The 27993-nt window shown below is 34.4% G+C and overlaps 1 protein-coding gene across 2 annotated transcripts; it reads left to right on the top strand.

The window, feature by feature from the left end:
• The first annotated feature begins 730 nt into the window (after positions 1-730).
• On the top strand, positions 731-27993 carry LOC102801687 (irregular chiasm C-roughest protein-like). 2 transcript variants are annotated; one of them, XM_085499291.1, is made up of 7 exons: positions 731-865; positions 20103-20402; positions 20906-21118; positions 22526-22846; positions 24273-24494; positions 24830-24949; positions 27276-27993. In XM_085499291.1, exons 1-7 carry the CDS (start codon positions 814-816, stop codon positions 27287-27289), a joined length of 1242 nt encoding a protein of 413 aa, XP_085355417.1. In that variant the 5' UTR covers positions 731-813; the 3' UTR covers positions 27290-27993. The 2 variants fall into 2 exon arrangements, with proteins under 2 accessions (XP_085355417.1, XP_085355418.1); XM_085499292.1 differs by lacking the exon at positions 20906-21118.

Genomic DNA, 27993 nt, shown 5'->3' with positions numbered 1-27993 from the left:
TTTCGTGTTAAACGTCTCGGGACCAGTAAAATTTTGTTTATGATTGTAGTGTTATTTAAAGTTAGTTTGGGTTAGTTTTAATTATGACTATCGTAAATCATTGAATATATCTTTGAATATATCTAATACATAATGAAAAATGTATTACTCTATTTTGGGTTGAACAAATTATGTTTACTGTATCTCCTAAAACCAAATGTTTTAAATATTGTGTGTTAGAAGTTTCAGAGAAAAAGATATGAAACCAATTATTCTCAATTTATCTATTTATATGGTAATTTCATATTTTGGGCAAAATGAAGTTTGGATTGGATTTACTTTATTTGCAATACTCTACTAAACGAAACTATGCTTACAAGTAAAATCAATATAAAGAAAACACCAATGGTAGAACGATGACCGTGGAGACGAGAAATTAGTTCCCAGTGAAAAACATGATGATGTTTTTTTTATTCCCCTGCCTACTATTCGCATCATTGCCAAAAACTCGGGCCTTATGATTGTAGATGTAAGTCGATGATTCGCTGAGAATATCTAGATGTGTTTAAATATAATGTATGACTCAGCTCAACCATCGTGTATATGATTTTAATTTACATAGAACACATTATCTACAATATGATCGGTTTATAATAATTCAAATTAATGTATAAGACGTATAATGCCAGTTTGTGTATATATTCGTTAGCGACAGTGTGTCGCCGGAAGTACTAAGCGCGGTTATAGGTCACCGAGATTTGTTATAGTTAGGCTGTGCATTTGACGACGCATTATTCGACGCTCTCTATACTACTTGATATAAGAAGAAATTTGATGGCGTACATACAATTTTCGTTTATTGCAATAAGTTTGGTATTGTATAAAGGTATGTAGTTTACAATCATTACCACACATATAACATTGAATCGCAGATATAATGATATAAATGTATATCTGAATAATATATATCTATACTCGTCAGCGCAAAATCATATACAGTTGTCAATAGTAGAATCGCATCTAGTGGTATTCACAGACTAGGTTGTCTTACTATTTTGTCTAATTTAAGCGTTTACGTAACAATTTGAAATGTATTAGAAACGAAATGTACACAAACATACTCATATACAATGGCTTAGTCGTATGGTAGATATTCAGAGCAAAGGCCGGCTATTTTGTATTTATTGTTACAAGCATTGCCAGTGAATCAGTGTTTGACACATGGTGGCGCTGTCTCTCAAACATCTGCTTGATGTGACAATGTGAATTTTACTCTACTCTACCCGGCCAGTATGGATAAAAACAACAGTATTTTTTCGATTAGGGGATAGTCCGTATTTCTAGGATAAGTGCTTTACTGTCTGGGCACCACGGATTTTACACAATGATTGGAGTGCCCCAAAATGTGAAAAACATTAAATATTAGGCTGTTCATTTGTTTACATCAAATCACATACATTATCGTCTCAATAATGAGGTCAATTAAGGATGTAGTAGAGGTTTTTTTGCTTGAAAATATCAAATTTACTTTTTTCTACATTTTTTATAAGAATATATGAAACATGGATTCAACTGAAAAAAACAAACAATTGTAGCAATGGTTTAAGAGGGTAATACATTTTGAGTAAATCTGAGATACAGTGTGTTTCATGTTTTTTTTTGGAATTATTCACTCATAAGAAAACATCGGTATTTGAGGTTAATCTTGAGAGTTGATTGCAACTCTCAGCTGCACCACGACGGTGATTTTCGGCATAGATATTCTCTGATAGCTGCTAATGAAATCTGGCAAAGATAGTTTGTCTACCACTTTGACTTATAATACGATACAACTCTCCCCTTTGTGAACTCTGACACGAAGTTCTTAAAAATTGTTATGAGGTCAAAATCTAGGTCACGCAACAGTAGACGAACTTGGAAATTGAATTAAATTTTTTGTAGTATCTCTAAGTACCGCGAACATCATTCCTGTGGCATTATTTCAGTTTCTTCGAAAATAACACTTCTCTATTTCCACAATAATCACGTGATTACACGAGGTTACATTTTTTGTTGGAATATTTATTTCATATTATTTTGAAAATAAGCTTTCTAAAACTACATAACTTGGTTGAATTTAAAGAATATGTTACCTCAGAAATGTTCCATGCAATTGCATTAGCAATAACCTTTACCACTTCCTTAAATCACCCTGGTAATGCAAATGCTATAATTTGGACAATTAAATTGATCTTAGAAGAAATGGTAACGTGTTGTTTGAAAGATATCAAAGATATATTAGTGCTTGATATTAGAAGTATCGATGCTGAAATTACGTCCGTATTGCGGCATCACGAATGGTGGCAATCCTGTTGATATAAGCGATAATATGATCTTGTAACGCGAGCGGAAAATCTAAACAACATTAATTAAGGATGCGGTAGAGTTATCATGCTCTAAAAAGTAAAAACTGTTTTCATGAGGAAAAGTGTTTTGAAGCATAGCAAATTATATATTTTCTTGAAGCCCTTGTTCCTGGCTTTTTGAAAAAAATTATCTGCGACATGTACCATGAATTAGTCACGTGATTACTATGTAAACATAGAGGTTTTATTTTGAATAAAAATGAGTTTTGTATAAAAACCGTAGGGGTTTTGTAAAAAAAGAAAGCTGAAAAATCAAGGCAGCATCAGCCCCGTCACTGCCTCGAGAGTGTTAGAAAGTAGATTGCTTATATGTTTACAATGACATCAATTTACATTTTCCCTGTTATTTCACCATAGACGAGGAATTTAAAAGCCTTTTATCTTTCATCGCAAGAAGTTATCAAAAAATGCTTCATGGGTTTTATTCTGTGCCAATACGTTATCAATGTGTGTGAATTTCATGTAAGTAGGTCAATTTCTGACGACGCACAATTCACTTGAATGACCTCTATGGCGTCAGATTTCTTCTGCCTGAAAACGCCAAAAAACAAAACATTTGTCATGTTGCGCTAATTTTGGACATTTAAAGCATCAGATGGACTGATTTTTATAACAAAACACATATCATGGAGTCACTTAGTAGCCTTGCAGTATTAAAATCTAAAACTATAAAGTTTTGGGCCGGTATTCGTTCTCCAAAAAGAAGCGAAGTTGTTACAGTACACATCGGCCCTGCATAACGTTGAACAGTGAGAGAGATAAATGACGTCACCTTATTATATATTCAAATCATGTTTACATGCAAAGCGTGGTCTGTAAAACAAACGCTTGCCTAGTAACCGGAGAAAGAGGTCTACATGCCTAAATGCCAACCCCTAGTGCTAGTTAACTCAACAACATCCGACGTGTTGTCTTGTTCTAGCAGACACTCGACTTCCGTCGCAACTTCGAAAACGGCGTTCTTGTACGGACCTTTGTCGATGGGTGGCCCGGCGGCAATCCCACATAAGACACTAGCTTTTTCAAACCTCGCCGAACTCTCCCAACTGCTCGTCCGACCAATACAGATTTTCGGTTGATATTAAATTGTTTGCCTGACTTTTTGGAAGATGGAAATTTATCATGTTTTGCTGACGAAATTTTACCCTCTTGGTTTGAATACTCAAACTTGAAGTGTGAACCCCATTGTACTGTCGGCAATGCGTTTTTGTTATAGGTAAAGTTTCGCTTCCTCTGAACTGCGTTTTGGTTTTTTTCTGTTGGGGCCTCTTTTTTGTAATTGATCAATAATCAGAAGCCGGAGGTGATATGACCGCGTCGTCTTCAGTATGCACTGTTTCCGTCATGAAGGGATTATGCAAATTACGCAATAAGTCAATGTTATAGTTTGCGTCCAGACTTTTATCTCAAAAACAAAGTGTACAGTATCCCGTTATACAAGTAGTTTTTTCTTATTTTTTTTTTAAAAAAGGTATTCTAGATGTGTTTCAGTTTTAATTTTGATAAAATTATGAGCCCAATAACTTTACAAAAGTAATAACAAAAAAGCAAAATTCACGAAAATAACTCCACCACGTCCTTAATGTTACAAGTATACGGAAAGGTGTCGTTTCAAATATTAAGGTTGCTTTAGAAGGTTCTGAACGAAGGAAACTCGTGCTGCCAACAGCTACTGCAAATCAGACATTACACCTGTTTTAAAACAGTGCAGCTATAGTCAAGGTGCGACGTCTAGGGTTGTCCTGGAAGACAGAGTTCTTCCTCAAATTATGAAAAAAAAGTAAGCCAAGGAAGGGATTCGAACCCATAACTATAACGACTGAGAGCTGTTGCGCTTTCCGATGAAGATTGAATGGAGTCTTCCGTGTTTATGCATGTATCCTTCATTGACAGCAGACGGGCGGATCGGTTTTTGAATTATTTACCGTGTTCATTGCAATATTGTGCTATATGTCTTTAATTGCACTACGTAGCTCAAATAGGGTCTTAGTTTGAGCTATAGTTTTATTTTCCCTTGTTTTTTTTAAACACAGCGTGCTCAATATACAAGATCAGGTAGCGTGGCGCGAGTTTCATTTTGAAACAATCATCGCAATCAAAAGTTGACTAGCTATTGCGACTGACAATTTATTTTTAATTTACGGACGTGTTCTTGACCATATTTTCTTCTAAGTTGCACAAAACATGACCCGACATTAACCAAAGCTCTGTCCAGCAGGAAATATTTAATCCCTAAAAAAGTCAAATTTCTCCTTTATGAAGAATTTATTTATTTTGAATGCACCTATTGCGTACTTGATTTACAGCATGATGACTTTTAGGTTGAATGCAATTTTAGTACATTCACTCACATCTTAAAATGGTGCAGTCTGAGAAGCAAACATTGTTCTCAGTTTGATAGTACGTCAGTGATATTGGTGACAATTTGTTGATTTCGGCTATGTAGGTACATTTTCTTGCCAATATATGTAGACGTCTAGTAATTTTCACCATTTATCAGTGACAAGTTCGAGTTGCGCCAGGAAATGGTAGTGAGAATTTGAATACCCGTAATTAAACTGTGTTTCAGATTACTAGGTTTTATTTAAAAAATTCACACCACCACTCCGGCGAAAATCTCACCCTTATTGGCGTGGATAAGTGTCAGTGGACTGCGCTGTCGTATAACAATTTATTACATTACAATTCTCGCACTATTAATGTACAACTCAATAATTACATATATATTGTATTTACACCTGAGATTCCACAATATATTATAATTATTGTCATTACATTGAATATTTTAATATTCCCAACAAATATGTACACTTCCTGCTACATCTTCGCCAGCCAAGGTTCATTAATTCAGTCATCGACTCGCTGTTGTTGAGGTTTTATATTTACACCAAACATTGGGAATGATTTAATTAGAATGGCAAAAAAATACTAAATCATAAAAATTAAAAAAAAACTGTAAACAGCTGGATTATTACATATTCAAAAAAATGTAACAATCAAATCCCTAATTTGTTTGATCACAGCCGCTGAAATGTAGAACTAAAATAAAAACATTACTGCCATGATTGTGTCCCAAATACCGAGATATATCTGTTTATATTTTATTCCTACCCAAATCAGCTAAATTATCTCAATATTTAATGTACATTAGGTGATAGATTTTGATGAACAGCTTGAATCAGCATTCACAGCTAGAACCTCAATGCTGCAGACAGTTTTGACCATCAAAAGTGTATCACATGACATTGTCTTCAGTGCAAGCGACCGCAAAGGGTACCGGTGTTCTTGATTCGGTAGACAAAAATCGTCACCCGGAGTAACCATGCAAAATAAATAACTACCTATTAGTAATTAAAATTGTAACCTTTTAAGCCACAATATAATTATAAAAAATCATAGCTTGATGTACATTGCATTTAACAATGATAAACGTACAAAAAATGTTTTTCTCGATCGTTTTGGAATCTCTCAATTTATTCGAGTGTTTTTACCTGTTTCTGACCGGTGACGTCACAATGTAGGTCATAAAAGAAGGTCCACGATTGGTTGACTAAATCAGTCGGCGGGGATCTCGTTGAGATTATGTACTGGTTCAGATGTATGTGCAGATAGTTAAAGTAATACGAAATGTAATGTAAGTAATAATACTAAATACAGTTACAAAATAATAAAAATGTATGGTGAAAATAAAATAAAATGTAAAAAATATAAGTAAATTTACGCGGTATAATACATCAGGTTTTAGTGAGATTGTTCGTTGTTGTGTCATATTTCAAGCGTAACAGTCAAACAGAGTCAACATTCAATTTGTTTGAACTTTACTCCGGCTCAAACGTTTACCGGGACCCAACACGGGTCGTTAACAACTGTTCAACAAACAGGTCAACGTACTTCAACGAAGTAATCTTGAAATCTGGACAGTTATAGGCGGGTTTTCTTCGCAGATCCACCGCGGGTTGTTTCTTGTCACACCATACGCGTGTATGTATCTGTATAAATAAACAACAGGCAAACGCCCTGTAAAAATCATACCTGAATCATGTACGTATCGTAGTTATACGTGTTGCATGCAACCACAAAACAAGGAAGTATAAACAGAAGGAGTTTAAGATCAAAGGTTCCATGATCGTTTCCGCCGTTTACTCAGTGATTATAATGTTTGCTTGTTAATCTAGCAGTAAACAAAAAATATCTACAGATAACATACTGTAGGACGATAAATTTTCACACAATGAAAATTGTGCGTGAAAGCAAATTTCGTCTAATTCGCGCATTTTATTATTGGCGTTCTCATTGCAGAAAAGTTATTTCAACTTTGACCTTTCATTGATACGTGTTGTCAATAGTCTGAAACAGAATCTGAAAAATAAAGACAAAGAGCTGTTCCTAATTCACACATTAAAAACGAGTGTTATCGCTATTATTACTGCAGTTCACACTCAGCGCGGCAGCCATTTTGCCAAGTAAAGATTTTTTTGAAAAAAAATACACGACAACAACATCGCCACTGTATTTGTTCCGGCCTGATCGGCTGCAAACCCTTGAATCTTGCCGTCAACAAACCTTTCAAGAACTCGCTGAAATCTAACTTTCAATCGTGGTACACTGACCGTAGTTTGAAGGAATTGCTGACGTATCCGATGTCAGTATTACGGACCATGGAGCTTTTTTTAGCTCCATGTATGGACGTACGTACTTCGGGAGCCCTCTAGGATAATCGAAAACCGTCGGGCCAAAGGTCATTGTTTAAAATGGCATCGCTGGAAGGTTGTGTACGCGTTTGGGAAGTCAATGTCGATGATTGTTTCAATTCAGTCGTGATTGAAGAGGATATATTTTGTCTCAAAACCGCGATAATGGCAAAAGACGTACTCGAAAACAGTTCAAGATTCCGTCACCTACTACATGCTCGGAGCTCTCTGAAGGGACATAGTTTTGGCACCATTGCAAAGATCGTAAAGTATGCTTCAATTTTAACTAACACATACTTATGTGGGTAATTTGGTGCAACCCTGCGAAAACAGCAGTTAAAATAACACGAAATTTCACGGAAAAACAACATAACTTAGATTGGTCGACCGATTTCAAAAATTTAAAAATGAGTAAACTTGTCATAAAATGGCATTCTTACTAGACACATCGCGCAAGTAAAATTACTCTTATGTTCGTAAAACACCGCATAGCAACCGGAAAAAAGGCCTGCCCTGGTTAAGAGGGCCGTGAACGCTAGCGCCGGAAATGATCAAGAGTATCACAATTTTATCTTTTATATATCATATTTATCCGTCCGAGCAGCGTTTATTTATTTATTAAGAGTATCAAAAGACGTTTAAACAGACAAGATAACTCGACTAGAAACAAAATAAATTTAATAGGCTTAAACCATAGACCCTCTATCACCGGTCTGGCAACGACAGACCATCTTTTGTCTCTATCCGCGTACGGTTAAACAGATTATTCACACCTACGATAAGCTATGATAGAGGGACGGTGGCTTAATCTAGTTGTAACTCCTGTTTATACCCCCATGCACAAATAAAATGCCTAGCTCATTCAGTAGAGTAACCAAATCATGCACACAGCTCGTTGATCTGTAAATCGTTGAATAGTGACCAGTTTGTTGCTGCAAAAACGTTGTCACATTTTAAAATAGTAAGTGGATAGTTATACTTTCTACTCATGTGCGAGCAACTGATTATGAAAAAAGTCCTTTTGTTGTAAACAAAGCAACTAGAAAACAGGCACTGTTTGGAGCAAAGAAAGAGTAAGGCGGACTTGTGGTGGTGTAGATTTTGTGTGGCATGACTTTTTCTCGACCAATCGGAATGATCCATTGCAGGACTTTGTTTACACTGAACGTATGAATCAGTTTCTCAATTAAAATATTCAAGTAGTTTGATACAGATCATGTGACATTAAAGATGAAAAAACTGCCCATTCAGTTATATTGAAATTATATCTCATAACCTACACTTTCTGGCTGTGTTCTAATAATAAATTAACAGCCAGAACAATGGATAACGTGACCAGTGGTGATATAATAAAGTCAACAAAGCAACAAGAGAGTGGCAATAAAAGACCATTCACTAGCAAACATTCATGTTGTCTCCTTGATGCATTTATTTGTGAAAATCCAAAATGACGAATTTGAAGTTTATGTTCATCTACACACTATTGAATGTTACATGAACATATCATTAACACATTATAAATAACTTGAATGAAAATAGAATAGTATATTTATGGTTTATATATCATTAAATTTATGGTGGATTATTTATTATGGAACATTTATGGTTGCTGCACCAGTCTATACCGAGTTGCAGTGCATTCAGAAGACGTTCTGCATACACTTGCTCGTAGATGCCATCCACTCGTATTTACTCGCTCATAGATACCATCTAATGTGTGGTCCTCTCTTATCTATATATGCGTGTCCGTTTGGTCAGGTCGCGAGTCGTATTGCCCCCCGCACCCGCTAGTAGGCACCAATTAATCCGTGGTCTCCGCCAGTCCACATTACGTGTTCGTTTAATCGGATCGCGTGTTGTGTGTACCCGTTCGTAATAATAAATAATAATATTAATAATAATGAAGAAAAAAATATTACAGATTATTTACTTTCTTAAGCAAATCAGTTTTCAAATGTATCTTAATTAATATTTTTCCATATTTTTGTGGGGCATTCCACACATCTTGGTCACAAACAGCAAATGCACTATCACCATGTGTTACTAAACATTACATTGAAACTACTAGTCTTTGAAGATGATCTTAGTGACACGTGTGAATAAAATAATTTGTTAATATATTTCGGGACTGGCCCTAGAGGGCCTTACGTACTAAAAATAACATTTTATATATAATTCGTCCCTTTACTGGAAGCCAGTGTAGAGAAATTAAAGCAGGTGTAATATGGTCGTATTTTCTTTTCTTCAGAACAATCCAAGCTGCTGCATTCTGTACTCTATGCAATTTAGATATTTTGACATTCCTTATAAAAACAATAAATTATTGCAGTACGCCAACCTATTTTTGAAATCCCATGGAAATGATAAAATGACGATTTTGTTACGTGACTTGCCATATTCAAATGTTCATCAAAATCACACAAAGATGAAAATAACGACGGAATCAAATATAATTTAATTTGTAAAATACTAAAATATAAGTGTCAATTTAATCAAGTCGCGTGCTAGTGTACTAGTTCTTATTGCACCCTCTGCAATATAACCTAGTTCTCACTGCACCCTCTGCAATATAACCTAGGTCTTATTGCACCCCTGCAGTAACATATAGTTCCTATAGCACCCCGGGGTAATACTAACTAGGTTCCATTGGTGCGCATGACCATGAAGGCTTGAGCAGCTCTTGTGTGCTCCTCCGTGTTTGGCTAACCATTTACCTGTACCAACAGTGATATCAGTAAGCGAATGCGTATTTCAATAGACACTGAATAACACCAGAAAATACCCGAAGCTGTCTTTTAGCAAGAATTATGCCAGGCAGAAGAAAAAATTTGCGAAATTTGAGTGGTGCACGTTCGTTGACGCCATTCATTACCAGTCCTGTAAATGTGCCACGTGGGTCATCCCCACCTGTTGCCGGTGAAGACAAAGCCAGCGTGAGTACTACTGCTTCTAGCAACGATACTGAGGTCGGAAATAATGAAGATTTTCAAACATTTGTGAGAAATGCGTTTGAACGTTTAGAAAAAAAAATAGAAGAAGGCGTACATAAGCAGATTAGTGTTACAAGCAGGGTGGATACGATTGAAAAACAGCTGCCCGAAGTTGAAAAGTCTGTGGAATTTCTGCACGACAGTGTTGTGCAGTTAAACAAGGATAAAATAGCATTTGAGGAGAAAGTTAGAAGGATGGAAGAAGAAATTTGTCACCTTAAAACCGAAAATAAAGAGATTAGAGAAGATGGTATACGGCAACAAAGATATTCAAGGAGTTATAATTTACGTTTCGGAGGGGTGAAAGAAGCTGAAAACGAAAACTGTTTACAAACTATTGCCAACATATTATGTGATCAGTGTGGTTTTGAAAATGCTAAAGATATGCTGGAAAACGCTCACAGAGTCCCCACAGTTAAACGGGCAACTACCAATGCGGATCCGAATAGACCTGCTCGCCATATTATTGTCAAGTTTTTGCGTAAGCCTCAGCGTTTGGAAGTGTTCAAAAAGGCGAAAACGTGTCTCCGTGGTAACATATTCGTGACGGAAGATTACTGCCAAGCCGATTATAAATTAAAGCGTGGGTTGAGATCAGTAATGGAAAATGCGTATAAAACGGGACAGAAACCATACTTCAGTAATGGTCGCTTATTTATTAACGGTAAGCTGTATGTGAAAAATAATTAAATTAAGAATCGTTATCTGTGCATTGTTACCACTGCTGATTTGATTTTGGGGAAAAAATACAGACCTCGCTTTGTATGGATTTTATTATATTAATTACCGGACGGGTGTAATTATTATCACTGCTGGTTTGTTTTACAGTATTATGTTTAAATTTTGCCTAGCGGATGGATAGTTAAACCCATTCTATTCTTTAATGCTTTGGGCTTTTCTCTTTTTGTTTTGTTTGTTTTTGTTTCGTGGGTGTCTGTGTATTATTATCAGAGTATTTTTTTATGAAATATGTAATCATTGTGACTTATGCCAGAATTGAATTTTATCTCATTCAATGTACGGGGATTACAGGGATATAAAAAGCGAATGAAAATTTTCAGCTGGATTAGGAACTCGAAAGCTAATATTATTCTGCTTCAAGAAACGCATAGTCTAGAAAAAAATGATCATTTGTGGTGCTCACAGATTAAAGGTAATGTGATATTTTCTCATGGGACGGGGGGATCAAGGGGTGTCATAATAATTATTAGAAATATAGAATGCGAGGTGAATAGTGTTATTAGGGATTCTGAGGGTCGTTTGCTAATTATTCGGATAACCATTGAAGATAATAATTTTCTTATTATAAATACATATGGTCCGAATTACGAACTTGATCATTGTAATTTTTTAAACATCGTTAACAAAAATCTACACAAAATGAATATTACCCCTGATACTCAAATAATTTGGGGAGGTGACCATAATTATGCATTGGATATTGTTTTGGATCGTAAAGGGGGGAATCCAAGAGTATGGCGGCGATCATTAGATTGGTATAATAAACTAATGGAAAAATTTAGCCTCATTGATATCTGGCGTATACAAAACCCAAACTCTCGTTGCTTTACATGGAGTCGTTACAGACCTGAACTCATACAGAGTAGAATCGATTATTTTTTGATTAGTGAATCATTGCAATCTTCTGTATTATCTTCTTCAATGAAACCAGGATTGAAGTCCGATCATTTGGCAATAACTCTCTCCATTTCAATAAAAACATCAAAACGAGGGCCCTCATATTGGAAATTTAACTCTAGTTTAGTGAATGATAGCGTGTATATCGAACAAATCACATACAATTTTCCATTATGGTTACAAAAATATAACAATCTGAGAAATCCCCTTCTAATTTGGGATTTAATGAAATTTCGTATAAGGGGTCTTACAATTACCTATTTAAAGAAAAGAGCTGCAGAAAAAAGAAAGAAGATTCAGAAACTAAATGTTGAAATACTAGCCTTGGAATTGGAATATAATTCGGATCCATCGGAACAGTTGTTGGATAGGCTTGAAGGCAAAAGAAAATCACTAGAAGAAGAATATGACTATATAACGGAAGGGTGTATAATTAGGTCGAGAGCAGATTGCTACGAATTTGGGGAAAAAAATTCAAAATATTTTTTAGGCCTAGAAAAGACTAACCAGACTAAAATTGAGATAAATAATTTAATTGATATATCAGGAAATATAATACATGGGGAAAAGAATATTTTATCAGAAATCGGGAAATTTTATTCAGAATTGTTCCGATCAAAAGTTGTGACTGATAATACAAACATTGAGACATTTTTGAACCCATTGAGACTTCCCCATTTAAAAGAATCTGAAAAAAATTTGTGTGAGGGTCCAATTACATTGAAGGAAGCTTACGAGGCTCTGCAAAAAATTCCAAATAATAAAACACCGGGGAATGATGGTCTTAGTGCCGAATTTTATAAAACATTTTGGGCTTTGGTGGGACCCTGTGTGGTAAAAGCATTGAATTATGGGTATCAGGTGGGTAAATTATCAATTACACAAAGACAGGCAGTGATATCATTACTCCCTAAAGAAGGAAAGGACCTCAGATACATTAAAAATTGGCGCCCCATATCGCTGTTAAATTTGGATTATAAGATTGCGGCTAAATGTGTTGCCTTGAGAGTAGAGAAAGTATTACCCTCCCTTATTTCTGAACTCCAGTCTGCTTTTGTTAAAGGTAGATATATAGGTGACTGTGCACGTCTGATAGATGACCTTATGAACTACACAAAAGACAGGAATATACCTGGAATTTTATTTTGCATTGATTTTGAAAAGGCATTTGACTCTTTGGAATGGCAATACATTTTTGCTGTTCTAAAGAAATATAATTTTGGGGAGTCATTTATTAACTGGATTCATTGTTTCTACTCTGATATCTCAAGTTGTGTAATGAACAAAGGCTTTTCAACTGGGTATTTTAACATGAATCGAGGTGTAAGACAAGGTGACCCTTTATCTCCTGCTTTGTTTATTTTAAGTTTGGAACCTTTACTAAATGCTATATCTGAAAATAATAAAATAAATGGTATTCAGATTGGTCCAAATCAAGTGAAATACACTGCTTATGCAGATGATCTCACCACTTTTGTTAGAGACTTGGCTTCTGCTACGGAACTATTTAGCAAATTGGACTGTTTTAGTACTGTATCTGGGCTGAGGATAAATGCGGATAAAACGGAAGCAATGTGGATAGGTAGCTGGAGACACCGAAAAGACGAACCTTTAAAATTAAAATGGTGTTCAGATTGTGTTAAAATTGTCGGTATATATTTTTCATATAACGATGATCTTGCGACTTCAATGAATTGTGAAAAATATCTTGTGTCAGTTGGAAAGCTTTTAAAATTTTGGGTTTGTCGTAATTTATCTTTACTCGGTAAAATACAAGTTATTAGATCCTTAGCTATTTCCAAATTACTGTATACGTTTAACCTTATTTCCGTTCCTAAATCAGTATTAGTTAAACTCAACTCGATGTTTTATAATTTCCTCTGGAACGGTCCTGATAAGATCGCCAGAAACACTGTGATTGGTAATATGTTAAAGGGGGGTTTGGCTATGCCGGATTTATTGAGCATGTGTGTTGGAGCAAAAGCAAATTGGGTTAAAAAGTTTTTTGATAAAAATTACCATCCATGGAAACAAGTTTTTGATTGGTATCTTAATTCGGTAGGTGGAGCAAATTTGTTGTTCCAGTGTAATTTTAATAGGGAAATGTTACCGATAAACTTGCCACCCTTTTATGAGTCTGTTCTTCATGCATGGTCGTCAGTAAATTTACATAAACCCCCGGAAAATTGTCAAGAAATCGCAAGTGAGATTATTTGGAACAATCAAAATATTATTATTCAAGGAAAATCTATCTTTTATAGGGAATTGTATAACATAGGTATAGTTTATATTACGGATTTATATGATAAGAATGGTAAAATTCTGTCTTGGGATCTATTGGTTAATCGTTTGGAAGGCACGACAATTTTTTTAAAATGGTTTGGTCTTGTGGATGCAATTCCGAAAACTTGGCATATTAAACGTTCTTATGTTGTTAGACCCACTCTCCCGGTAAGTGTTCCTAGTGATGGTAAAATTATAGTTATTAGCAAAATGTCTACGAGAATATTTTCCCAAATACTAGTTAAAAGGAAATTTTCCCCCCCGAAAAGCGAAATATACTACCAAAATTTGTTTCCTACTATAACTTTAGACTGGAAAAAATTGTATGCACTTCCGTACAAGGTTACAATACAATCCAAGTCACGTGCATTTTATTGTAAAATTTTGAGAAATATTCTATATATTAATTTTATTTTATTTAAAATGTCCCCAGCTTATGCATCATCTCCCCTGTGTACTTTTTGTAAAAAAACAGATGAAACTTTACTACATTTATTTGTAGACTGCCAATATTCAAAGGAGCTTTGGGGTAAAGTATTTCATAACTGGGGCAAATTTTTAAATCTAAACAGTCTTCCAGATAAACATCAATTACTACTTGGGGATGGAAATTTTAGTACTATTACAAATCAGGTTATATTACTTGCTAAACGGGCTATATACACTGCTAGGTGTCAAGATACCTTACCCAGTTTCATAGTATTAAAACATTTAGTGTTGAATATTTATAAAATTGAAAAATATATTGCAACTCGTAAAAATATTATGGAGCATCATGTTAATAAATGGAGTGATTTTCCAGTCGAATAGGTCAAATTTTATGTACTTTACCTTACTCTGATAATTTGTTGTATTTGTGATTGTGTTGTACTTTTGGTTCTGTTTCCTTTTCATGTATTGTTAATTGTATAATAATAAAAAAAAAAAAAAAAAACTAGGTTCCATTGCCCCCGAACTTAAAATGTCACAAATATTCATTCTTAGATTATTTCCGGGGGTCCTATTATACTTAGATAGACTACTTCTTATTATTATATTAGCTACAAAAAATTCATCATAAACCTAATGGGGCAATCAGTACTTTAAGAGGTAGTTGTATCAAAACTACCTTCCTACCATAATATTACCACTCTAAATGCTGTGTCTGACAATATTTATTATTTTTATGTGTCTCTGTCATTTAATTTTTCAGTTTGATACAGTTATGGCTTGCACTCATTTGCCCCCTATTTTTTGACAGCTGGACAGTATGTTTGTTTATTTATTTGTGGAGTTGCATATTGCTGTTTGTAAAGCCAACCAGCTGTGTTTGTTCTCTGCTTGAATCATGTGTACTCTATAAACGAAATATACAAGATTGATGTTTGAGGAGTTGAATGAAAAATATGAGTTGATTGTGAATCATACCTTCAAGTTCCCAAGTGAAGTACAGTAATTCATTTTTCTTTTTAAATATTTCAAATAAAATGACTTTTGAGTAACTACAATATTTATATACTCATTTATCCCAGACTATTTTGGAGGCTATTTACTTTTCTATTCCACCCAAATGTCTTTCATACATGGCTTTAGCAATTCACTTTAAACTTATACATATTACACATGTGCATTGTCCAGGCACTACTTTGGTAGATTGTACATCATGGCAAATATAGTTGATTTGCTTTGTACTTAAGATGGCTGACTCGATTCAAGTATCTGGTCACTAAAGAACTGCAACTGTTTTGAGATTGAATACAAAACAAGTATTTTATAGATCAAAAAGATATCGGATACCGTTGTTCAAACTACATATTTGTGAATGAAAACCTAAGACCATCGTCACGTCAGCTGTTATCAAGGGTCAGCCGCGCAAGAAAGGAAGCACACTATCAGTATCTGAACTTATAATGGGCGCATATATGTAAAAAAGGATAACACTGCAATGTCCATCATAATCCACACTGAGCGGGATATCGAAAAATTATTATTAATTGAACATCATGTGACCGTGAACTGTTAATAATGGGTAGGTCACAATGCTATGTCCTGAATTTCATTTCCTTCCATATTGTAATTGCATACTGTATGATAATTCGTTATTACTACTATATTTATTATCAGTTCTTTCTCAAGCTGTAAATTTCAATGATGATAATGGATTCCAATAGTGAGGAATTTGACACACATTATGACAGCTGCAACACTTATTCCTACAATGCATTTCTTGAACTCACAGGAAACATTCCGAAAGGTGCGTTTTCCATCACTCATGTAAATATACGATCGCTAGCTAAAATTTTGATGAATTGAAATTATTTTATGATACAATTCCCTTCAAATTTAAAGTCATTGCACTTTCTGAAGTATGGCAAGTCAAAAATAAAGATATGTTCAATCTATATAATTACTCATTAGAAACAAAAGGCAGAACAAATCAAAGGGGTGGTGGAGTAGGGGCCTATATCCACACCTCTTTAAATTATAATTTGATTGATGTCGAGGTACAACACGCTGAAACATTGTGGGTAAATGTTAATGTTGGTAGGAATAAGTTGCTGGTAATTGTCAAACCAAACACAAATGTTGCTGAGTTTTTTGACAGTTTGAAGCATTCAGTGTTACTTAATTTACCAATTAATTCCGAATGTGTCTTAGTTGGTGACTTGAATACAAATTTAAACAATTTAAACTCTAGTCATGTTAGAAATCTTTGTCACACATTATCATGCTACAAATTATAAATGTACCCACACGCATAACAACTATCTCTCATAGTGTAATTGATCATTTATTCACAAATATTCATTCAAACTTTGTCAGTACAGGGACAATAGAGGTAGAAATATCCGATCACCTACCAATATTTGGAATTTTCCAAGACTTAGAAACGTATTTTCCGGAAACTGGTAAAATATCACTTCGTGACTACTCCAAACTTGATATAATCAAATTTAAAAATGAACTCGAAAGTCAGAACTGGTCCGATGTGTATAATAGTAACGATGTTGATAATGTATATGACGCATTCTCTGGCACTTTTTTGAATATTTGTAACAAACATGCCCCTCTCATTGCCAAACAAATTTGTTCCCACACTATCCCCAAAAATCCCTGGTTAGCTATAGAGTTAAAAAGGGCAATGAATAAAAAAAATGGTTAGATGTAATTATAATGCGGACAGCGTGGCTAAATATAAACGCTATAGAAATTATGTGACAAATGCTCTAAGAGATGCGAAACGTAATTTCTATTCAGAACAGTTTGTTGAATATAATGGGAAAACCGATAAAACCTGGAAAATAATGAATGAAATACTGTAAAGGGGTTAATTATTCACTGGGTTTTAATTTTGCTTATTTCGCTGCTGGAAAATGCGCTAAATTAAAACCCAGTGAATATGTAAAATTTAGCATAGAACACATTATCTAAATGATAAAACCGTGAATTTAAAACCCACTGAATATGCCTGAAACAGTAAATCAGCGAAATTTAAACCCAGTGAAAATTAGTCATTTTACAGTATTAGGAAGAGGACATTCAAAAACAAAATTACCGGACCACATTGATGTCCATTACTCCAGTAGCAACGTTACGACTACACTGAATGACCAAGATGGAATTATGTGTTTAATGGGTTCAATAACTTTTTTACCAGAGTTGGGGTGAACCTTGCAAACAAAATTTCACCATGTACATTCGACACTTATAATGCACATGTGACAAATTCATTTTTCTTGTGTGGTACCACGGCTCAGTGTCAGATATATTGAGAGGGTTAGATAAAAATAAGGCAGTTGGTTATGACCAAATAAATGCTAAGCTACTCATACATGCAGCAGAGTATATTTCTAAGCCCTTCTCTCACATTATAAATCTTTCACTCTCTTCTGGTTCGTTTCCAAATGCTCTAAAATAGCAACGATTATCCCTATCTTTAAAAAGGGAACTCCTTTTGACCCTGGTAATTATAGACCTGTCTCAGTACCCCAATTAAGTAAATTATTCGAGAAAATAATCAACAAACAATTAACTGTTTATTTGAATAAATTCAATATATTTTATTCCAAGCAGTACGGCTTTAGAGAAAAAAATAGTACAAAACTCTCTGTTATAGACCTAGCACAAAAGGTATTAGATGAAATTGATAAAGGGAATGTAGTTCTTGGAATTTTCGTAGATCTTAGAAAAGCGTTCGACACTGTTAATCACTCAATTTTACTTAGAAAATTATCTGGATATGGTATTCGAGGCCTACCATTGGACTTGATCGAGAGCTATTTACAAAAAAAGGAACAACATGTAAGTGTGAATGGTGTAACATCAGACTCGCTTCCAATAATATGCGGTGTTCCACAAGGGTCTGTACTTGGTCCTACTTTGTTTCTTTTTTTATGTTAATGATATAGCATTATCATCTGCGTACTTTGACATCCGTCTGTTTGCAGACGACGCCAGTCTATTTCATACATTTCAATCTGGGAACAGTATTAATCTACACTATGTTAATGAAAAGTTAAATCAAATAGTTGACTGGTGCGACTGGAATAAACTGACAATAAATACTAACAAAACAGAATATATACTATTCAGAGGTAAAATACAAAAGTAGTGACTTTTGGGAGTTTGACAATTAGAAACCAAAGCATTAGTGAGGTAAAGTGTACTAAATATGTTGGTGTGCTGCTGGACCCCAATTTAAACTGAAAAAAAAAAAACATATTGATCATGTTATGAGCAAAATAAGTGTCAAAGCAGGTATCATATATAAATTAAGAAAAATTGTTCCAAGGTCAACTCTATTATTATTGTATAACTCATTTATTTTGCCACATACTTCATATGTGTTAGAAACCTGGGGAAATGCCTATAAAACTCATTTACAACCAATACTAATTATTCAGAAACGAATTGTACGTACTATTTCTGGTTCACCTCCTTTTTCACATACTCTCCCATGATTGTTTAACAGCTATAAAATCCTTGACATATACAAACAACACCAGTTCCAATTAGCCCTTTTCGTTTTTGATAGTATTCATGGACATTTTCCTAATTCTATTTCCCAACTCTTTCAGCATGTACCCAAAATTTATCATACTGGGTTTCAAACCCAAGGAAATTTAATAATTCCAAAGTACCGTATTAATGTAGGTCAACGTTCTATTAAAAATAATGGCCCTAAGCTCTGGAACCAGCCACGACAGTATATAAAGGACATTTCCGCAAGGAAATTATTTAAGTTAAAAATGAAAGAAAAATTAACTGAATAATATTTATTATTATTATTGTTATTGTACATTATTAGGTAAAATAAAATATTTGTTTGATTGATTGATTGATTGAAAGGATTAAATTAATAAATTACTAATCATTTGTCATGCCGGAATCTTGCTATAAACTTGATATCATTCAGTTTTACATGCATAACCGGTATCTCCATAGTGCATACCATGCTCTATATGCGCAGTAGATGCCGACATTTGAATTTGCATGAACTTTCTGAAGGTAAACAATCTATGTATTAGTTTCCACTTACACTATTGTGTCTCATAATAAATTCTACATCACTGTAAATTTATCTTGTGATGAATGTCTGTTTGACCGTGGAATGGGAGTATATACTATTTCCTAGTGCACCCCTCATATTTTGTCATTCTAGCTAGTTTTTAATGCATCCCCTCAGATTACTTGGCAATAATCTACAAATAGTGTGTATGATATAAAATTGGTATATGCTAACAAGGGCACAATATCCTAGATCTAATTTCGTGCAGCCCTAAGATTACTTGGCAATAATGTTTACTAGGTTTTTATTTGGAAATAACTATACGTCACGGGATACAATATATGATAAACCAAAAGTCATATCGAGCTTTTTGTTATTTCGAAACTTTGTGATCTTGTCCAGAATTGAGAGCTTTCCTTCAGAGTAACAGTTCAGGTTCAAGCTGATCTGTGATAGTAATGTTTTATCGACACGCATTTAATTTGCTGAAAGTTGTATACGTTGTTGAGAAAGATTTCCATTCAAATTTTGAAGGAAAAATCACATGAGTTACACCTCTCTGAATTGCCAATTCCATATTAAATAGAATCACTCTAAGCTTTAATTCTTTATTTTCTGAAACCTATAGGCGGTGCTCAAAATATTACAGAAGGTCCAACGAATACAACGGTAGGCTTAGGAGGGACTGTAACATTGACATGTGTGGTGGACTCCGGTTCCCCAAAATGGAGAAACCCGGATAACGTTATTGTATCTACTCTAAGGGACACAATAGACTCTACGAGGTATAAAATAACTGGCCTTGCTTCCGATGGAGAATTTAACTTGCAGATAATTGGTATCTTAGATGACGACAATGGAATATGGGGTTGTTATCTCTTCGGGTCGCCAGATCCAGGTTATGTAGATGCTCGTATAACAGTTAAAGGTTTGTAGTGGTGGTGATGGGGGCAAGTCTACCGACCTTACCGTGTCAACGGCACTTGCCGAGTTACTGGTGTTATGCATGGAGCCCACTGATAGAACTGAGCAAAAATTTTGTAATTGTGCCTATGCCTATGCGTTGATAGTTCCAAAAATAAGCGATAAACTGGCAACTTATGTTTAAGGCGGGAGGTGGACAGGGATGCGGTTTCTGATCTGGGCAGAACATACACGTCAACGCAAAAACAACGTTCTTTTTACGGTTAGATATTATTTTAGCGATTTCTGTACAAAAAATGCTATTTTAAAACAAATCAACCGACAAGTTTCTTGCAGGAAAGAGTTCTACACATGATTGTATTGCGTTAAATTTTGTTTCATTTAAAACTGCGCATGTACACACACAGTGCCTACTAATTAGGTACAAATTATTAAAGCATTTCGGGAGAAATATCAAGTACCCAAATACTCTTCTATATTTCCTAAATTTCTAGGATTATATTACAGACAACCTGGGGTTACAGTCTTCAAAAACACTGTTGCAGCAATTGTTCAATTTTTTTGAAGCTCTACCGATAAAATCAGTCAATTTAGAAAAAAAGGAATTTACCATTTCTAACGAATATTATCATGCAAATGAGGGATTTTTTCAACCAATTGTTTCATCCACCAATTCTGGTTCAAGGAACTTATACCAAGCGTCCAACAGTTTTGGAACAGGTTTGATATTCTAGTTGTTCTGTTGCCTTTAATATTCTCTTAATTATTATCCTGATGAATTATTGAATATTGCGTAACAATCAAAATTAAATGTCAAAACACAATATGTGAGGTGAAGTAGTAATAATGTATTGTCCAGTATTGATGGATGCGCGAAATTATACCAACTTTAGGGAAAATAGTTTTATTTTTTCTATGTGTGATTACAAAGTCAAGGGCGAACCAATTGTCACACCAAGGTACGTTACCGCACAAGCGACCTTAAAAGTCAAACTGTCTATTCGCAGGCTTCTTTGTGTAATAATTTGTTTTGGAAGAGTTTTAAAGGTCATATAATGTTTTTTATCGCGATGATCATCGTAAGTTTATTTGCTTTGCACCAGTCAGAAACCTTTGTCAAATCGTCATTAATGGAATTTAAGTTCACAGAGTTATTTATGAATGTGTACAGGTTATCTCACAGTTGAAAATCGAAGGAGTTTGTTGATTTATTTATGTCTTATATTACAAATAAGGAATTGCATAATGCTTTCTTTCTTGTTGTATTTCGGTTAACTTTCATTTACCACTGGTAACTACATTTTGCTAATTGTTTGATTCTGCGTTTCAACATATGTGCATCAACAACATCTGCTACGTCACAGGGATACATTAACATACTAGGGTCTTGTTAGATGGTCATTATTTACATAACTCAATCATTTGACAGTTCATATTTTGATAATTCAGTATATGTTTTAACATATGTACAATATTTGCTTCATTTATTGTGTTTCATGCAAATCAAGAAGTGACTTTTACATCATCTCATTGCTGTAACACATTGTTCGTTTAAAACTATTTTGGAATGTAAATTGAAGCCACATAAATTGCGAAAATGTTAGCTCCTTTATATGATAGTGATCAAATATATCGGCCGTCCATACAGCTTCAAACCGAATTGCAAAATGTTTTGTGATATTAATATATATTGTAAATTTGAATATCCTATTTTTTATAGTTTGTTTTGAATCAAAATTCATTGCATTGAATACGGATTCAGATGCAAATGCTGCCAATCACTACTTATGATATAAAGTATTGCATTCAGACTAAACAGCTGGACTATTGACAGATGCGTACCTCATTTAACGTCTCTCCTGTATTACTGTAATTACAAATTTGTAATTCTAGCCTCTCAATAAAGTATAATGTAGATACTCTGGGTAATACCACATAATTGCTGTATACTGTAACTGTTTTATGTGTATGTTTTTGGCAATTTGTGAAAAAAACACGCACACATTTGAAACATGATGATGAAAAAACCACAGGAGGCACAAACAGAAAAAAAACGTCATTTGCACGACACTTCATATACATTGACAATAATGAATATCTTGACGATTGTGTGTTCATCCTTCACAGTTCCTGTATCAGAGTCGAATATTGCGATACAAGCTACCGAAGATTATATTACTATTAATGAGAAAACGACATTGACAGTTTCCTGCTCTATAGAAAATGTAAGGCCACAACCCGAACTTTCATGGCTTCTCAATAATGAGGTTATTGACGAAAACAATTTCACCGTCCAGCCTGATGGGAATCTTGACACAAGTTTCAATGTAGTGAGCAATTTATCTTTAATGGTAACTGCCGAGGATAATAACAAACAACTAGAATGTAGGGGAGGAAACTTCATAACTGGAGAATATGAAAGTTCATTTAAAACACTAAACGTAACGTGTAAGTGCTTTATTTTGTTATACCAAAAAATTGTGAAACCTATTATAATGAATGAGGTTGTGAAAATTTGATGTATACGCACCAATATCGCGAATTTATTTCATTATATCTAGGCACATATTTATACTAGACCTTTCTTCACAATAAAGACATGGATAGTAAAACCACTTCAGCAAATATGATTGCAGGGACTGTATTATACTTGCTTGCAGTCTGTTACGATTTCGATGAAGAATTCATGAAAAATAAATACAAATTGCGTAAACGAGGGGTGAACGCGAAAGCCATGTCACTGCGAAATTCCAACAGTGTAAGCGCCCTCACATTACCGGCCAGATTCGGGCTTATAATGATTGACATGTAAAATATGTTTCAACCAATCAGAAGATATGCTAATTAGCTGATTAACCGAGACTCCGGAAACCATACCTCTATGGATAAACTTAGATCCTGAAAACTTTACCTACTTTCTCATATCCGAATCGCATATGCATTTTATTTTAGATTGAATTTTTAAAAAAACACGTGCAATATTATCAGGAGAATGTTTGGAGCGAGCCTTGGAAGTATAAGGATACTAAAGCCTTTGTCGATATCAGCGAGAGGTCGTGGGGCCTACTCAGATGGCCTAGACGTTTTCGTGTCTGCGCCTACAGGCAGTGGAAAATCACTGACTTTCAAAATGGATCCGTTTTGTATCGACTACAGGCGATGTGGTGAGTTTAAAGAATTTTCGCCTGTCGTCTGCCATTTACGATGTCAAGACCGCACACAATACAAATAATTTCGTGCATTCTCGGAGAAACGATGGTTGTTTTACTCAATTTTGTTGGCGTCAACATCTCTTTTTACCTCCATGGCATCAACAACATGGTAACATAGCGCAAGACAAGTAAACACAGGCACGTGCGATGTCCGGTTTATTGTTATGATCCGTGACTCGGCTGCTCCACCTACCGTATTGACGTATATGAAAATTTACAAGCCCGAATCTGGCCGGTAATAATGTGATGGAGCTTACAGTGATGGCAAGTCTGTTGGGATTTCGCGGTCACATGACTTTCGCGTTCACCCCTCGTTTACGAAATTTATATTTATTTTCAAGAGTTGTTCATCGGAATCGCAACAGAATGCAAGCAAGCCTATGACTGTATAGCCAACTCTTCTAAAACGCCTATAAAATTGACGATTGAAATGGTGCACATGATAGTGTTATTTATGTTTCGTTTTTGTATTTTCCGCCGATTTACGATAGTAATAATTCGACGGCGGATTCAATGAGTGGTCAAGTTTAGTGCCTCGAATATATTATGAATTAAAATCGAAATAACACATATCACCACAAACGAAATTGAAAAAAATAAACGTGTTTGATCGAAAGTTACAAGAGTGTAGTTGACGATGACGCTTATTTTTTGTTTATCAGATGGGCCTACTGATATAACATTTCAGTTAACAAATTGTCCAGTGTTGATAACAGCTGAAATTAACTCCAACCCACCAGCACATTGTATATGGAGCTACGATGCTGAAATAACAACTAATGAACTACAACTACAGCATAAAGAAGAAACGACAGTAACTTGCAATGCAACGAATGACTTTGGTTGGTTAACATCGAAAGAAACAGTTTATTCTTGCACTAGTGGTGAGTGTATATTGTGTAGAAAGTTCATTTACGCTGAAATCGACCACCGAATTAGATACATTTATGAGTGATCTGTATATTTCACATGTTTGTGTGATGCGGGGTACGCGTACGCTTGTATTGAAAATATACGGAGAACGACAACCTTGACGTGCACGCCATAGGTTACGTTCAGGTTATTATAATTATAAAGTGTCGGAGCTAAAACCATGGTATGAAATAAAATTAGTAGAAACTGTTACATTAACTGAACTTTTGTAAATCTGTGGGATGAACTATGTATCCACATCGACATTGAACTTAATTAAATTGTTGTGCATTTTATATTTTTGTAGGTTTATCTAACAATGCAAAAATAGGCATAGGCGTTGGAGTTGGAGTTGGGGGAACGGCCGTTGTTGGGGGGATAGTTTTTGGTATAGTGAAAATTGTGAAAAAGATTCAGGCAAATGGTGGTAAGTAATGCAAACAACACCAATGTGACAATTATCAACCTCAATCACGCTGAGCGATATATATATATATATATATATATATATATATATATATATATATATATATATATATATATATATATATATATATATATATATATTATCGAATTTTGTTGACAAATTGTTCAGTCAATGTACAGTGGTGATTAGTCACATTGGGCGGGAATTGAGCACATTTTGGACACGTTGTTTGTACGGAGTTAGCGAAATCATGAGAAATTAATTGCTCTAATTTTGCCACATTTAATCTAGACAATGAAGTATTGCAGACGAGCCTTACTTCTACTATTTTGCTCTAACTCTGCTCTTAGCACATGTTTTTGCAATATCTGTATATTATTTTTCTGTACGCTAATATTGCCAACGTCCTCTTGTTTTTGCTAACTATGCAAAATAGGTAACCATTTCAACTCCCAATGTTAACCACATATTTCCATTGAAAAACTTCATATGGATCTTAAGTATTTCGTGTGTGTGTGGAGCCCTCCACAATGTTTCATAATTTATATTAATATTTAATCGAATTTAAGTCAGGTTTGCCAAACTTAGGTTTAGTATCGGGGAAGGTATGGTTCAGTTTATATTAATATTAATATATTTGTATCATATCTTACCCCGATACTAAACCGAAGCTTCGCAAACATTTCTATGTTCAGTCACGGGATATTCAACTCTAGTTTAATTAATTTTAATTGAAGTGCAATTCTTCATTGTATTGCATTGTAATTGAGTTTAATTAAACTCCAATTAAAACGCAACCCTATATAGGAACGCGTTTTAATCGAGTTCATATCGCAACTATATTTAAAGTTAATTCAACTATATTAAAAGTTAATCCAATGGTGGCTCCACAATTCATGGGACACCTGTATGTGTGTGTGTGTATGCGGGGAAGCGTGCGAGGGGTGATTGGGTTCGGGATAGGGGGGTATGTTTATGTGAGGCACAGTAACGCTGAGTAGCCTATAGGGTAATATAATATTTTGTAATTCGTTTTGTCTAGTGTTTATTTTGACCCCCCCCCCAAATTGAAATTGTAATATACTAGTAATCTTAAAAACGCTGACCCTAAAACATGCTTTGACGCTTTCATATTAATATATTCTCTATTGGGGCGATTATTGTGTAACTAGTTTTATTGGTTATCCGTCATCTTCGAGTTAATAGTTACAAACAAATATAAAACGGTGTTTCTTGGATGTTGCCAATTTATCGAATTGTATAATATTCTGAAACGAGATTCTAATGCATGCAAAACATTTTTTTTTCGTCGATTTTGATTAATTATGTCGGTGTTAATTATGTTTCAATGGCAGCTTGTATGGCATTTTTCCCCTGTCAATTTTGTTTAGATATATTGCTACTTTCAGTTACCATGATATTAATATTATGATTCTAAACGGATTCATGCGGTTCATTTTTTAAAAATTAAGGAATCATTAATTAATAAGTTTAGTATTCTCATTAGTTGATCAGTCATATGCCGGGGGTATCCTTCGTAAAACAAATACGGTTAGTTTGCATCAACCCAATTGTGTCCACCACCTTTAAACAGCTGGGGTTCTGATACGAAACATTCCAAAAATTTGCACAGCACAGTGTCACTCATGTTGGATTATGTCTATTGTTGGCAACGTGTGTGCATTTGCCACGCAGCAACTGTTTATTTAATGTTAGTTAAGAACTAGTATAAACTGTGGGTTGCGTTTGTGTTCATAATATGCATATTTATATAGGTGAATGTTATATGGCTTTGTCTACCTGGGATTTGATAATTTTGTTATTTCTGTTCTTTTTTTCATTTTATCATGGTTAGTTTAGTAACCACCTGAACTGTTTGCATGGTGTGGCTAAAGTCATGGGGGGTAACGATATTGCAAAAAAAGCATTATCTGAGAATCTTCTATGATATGAGAATCAGTCAGTTCAGGGCCAAACTGTACACCCTGAATGTTTTTTTTTTCTCTTGCACGGAACAAATTATATCATGTAACTATTGTGAATGTATGTTAATTACTTTCACGATCGGGTATGGTAAAGCGGTTAAGAATTTTTATGTTAAATTCGTTTACTAATAAATTATTTGAGACAATGGTAATAAGTGAATGACATTTTTAGAGGGCAATATTTAATTTTTTTTACTAGTTCACTAAGTTATTAGGTTACCTGTGTTTAAAAAAAAACACTTTCGTACGGAGACATCTGTTATATTATCTCACAGATGTAACTTGTTTTTTTTTCTTATTTTAATATTGAACATTAATACTGACATACTTATTTCTTTCAGAAGCGCAAAAATAAAATTTGTTCCAATGGTCCATGCAACATGCGTTTGGATTGCTTGTCCATGAGCTTAGATGAATATATCAATAATAATTGTGTTGGTCGTTCATCGTCTGAGAATAAAGTAATCCTGATATGAAGAAATTCACGGGGTGTGGGTATATTAACCAATAAAAACCTTACTGATAATATAATTAAATTTCATTTTGAAAAAAAAAAAATCGACATGGTGTTAGGTGAATATTTGAAAAACATGAACGCGTCGACATTTGTGGATTATCCAACCAAACTATTAAGTTATATAATAATGCATCATAAAAAATCGTAGCTAATAAAATAGTGCACACGTGTATTTTTTATATGACACTGAAACTGTATAAATATTGTTTTGTGACAATTTATGAATACCCCAATACGTCATCAAATATAATTGAAGTACATTTGTTTTTTAAATTTCAGACACATTTCAGCTAAAACACAATGCTAAATGCAACGAATTTGAATACAATATTCGTTATATTATTGTGAAGTTTCTGTTTGAAAAATTGTTGCTATTGCTAGATACTACACCCGTATTGCGAACAACGTAATATTAGCATCCATTTGATACTCAGATTTGTTTGTAATATTTTTTGATGATGATCTATCTTGCAAGAGAAATTGATTTGTTTTACTGAATGTTGAATACATAGTTTATGAAATAAATATAACAATGTGTTTGA

Source organism: Saccoglossus kowalevskii, chromosome 5, assembly GCF_978046115.1.
Source record: "Saccoglossus kowalevskii chromosome 5, keSacKowa6.1, whole genome shotgun sequence".
Taxonomy (NCBI): Eukaryota; Metazoa; Hemichordata; class Enteropneusta; family Harrimaniidae; genus Saccoglossus; species Saccoglossus kowalevskii.
This window is presented reverse-complemented; position numbering and strand designations above follow the sequence as displayed.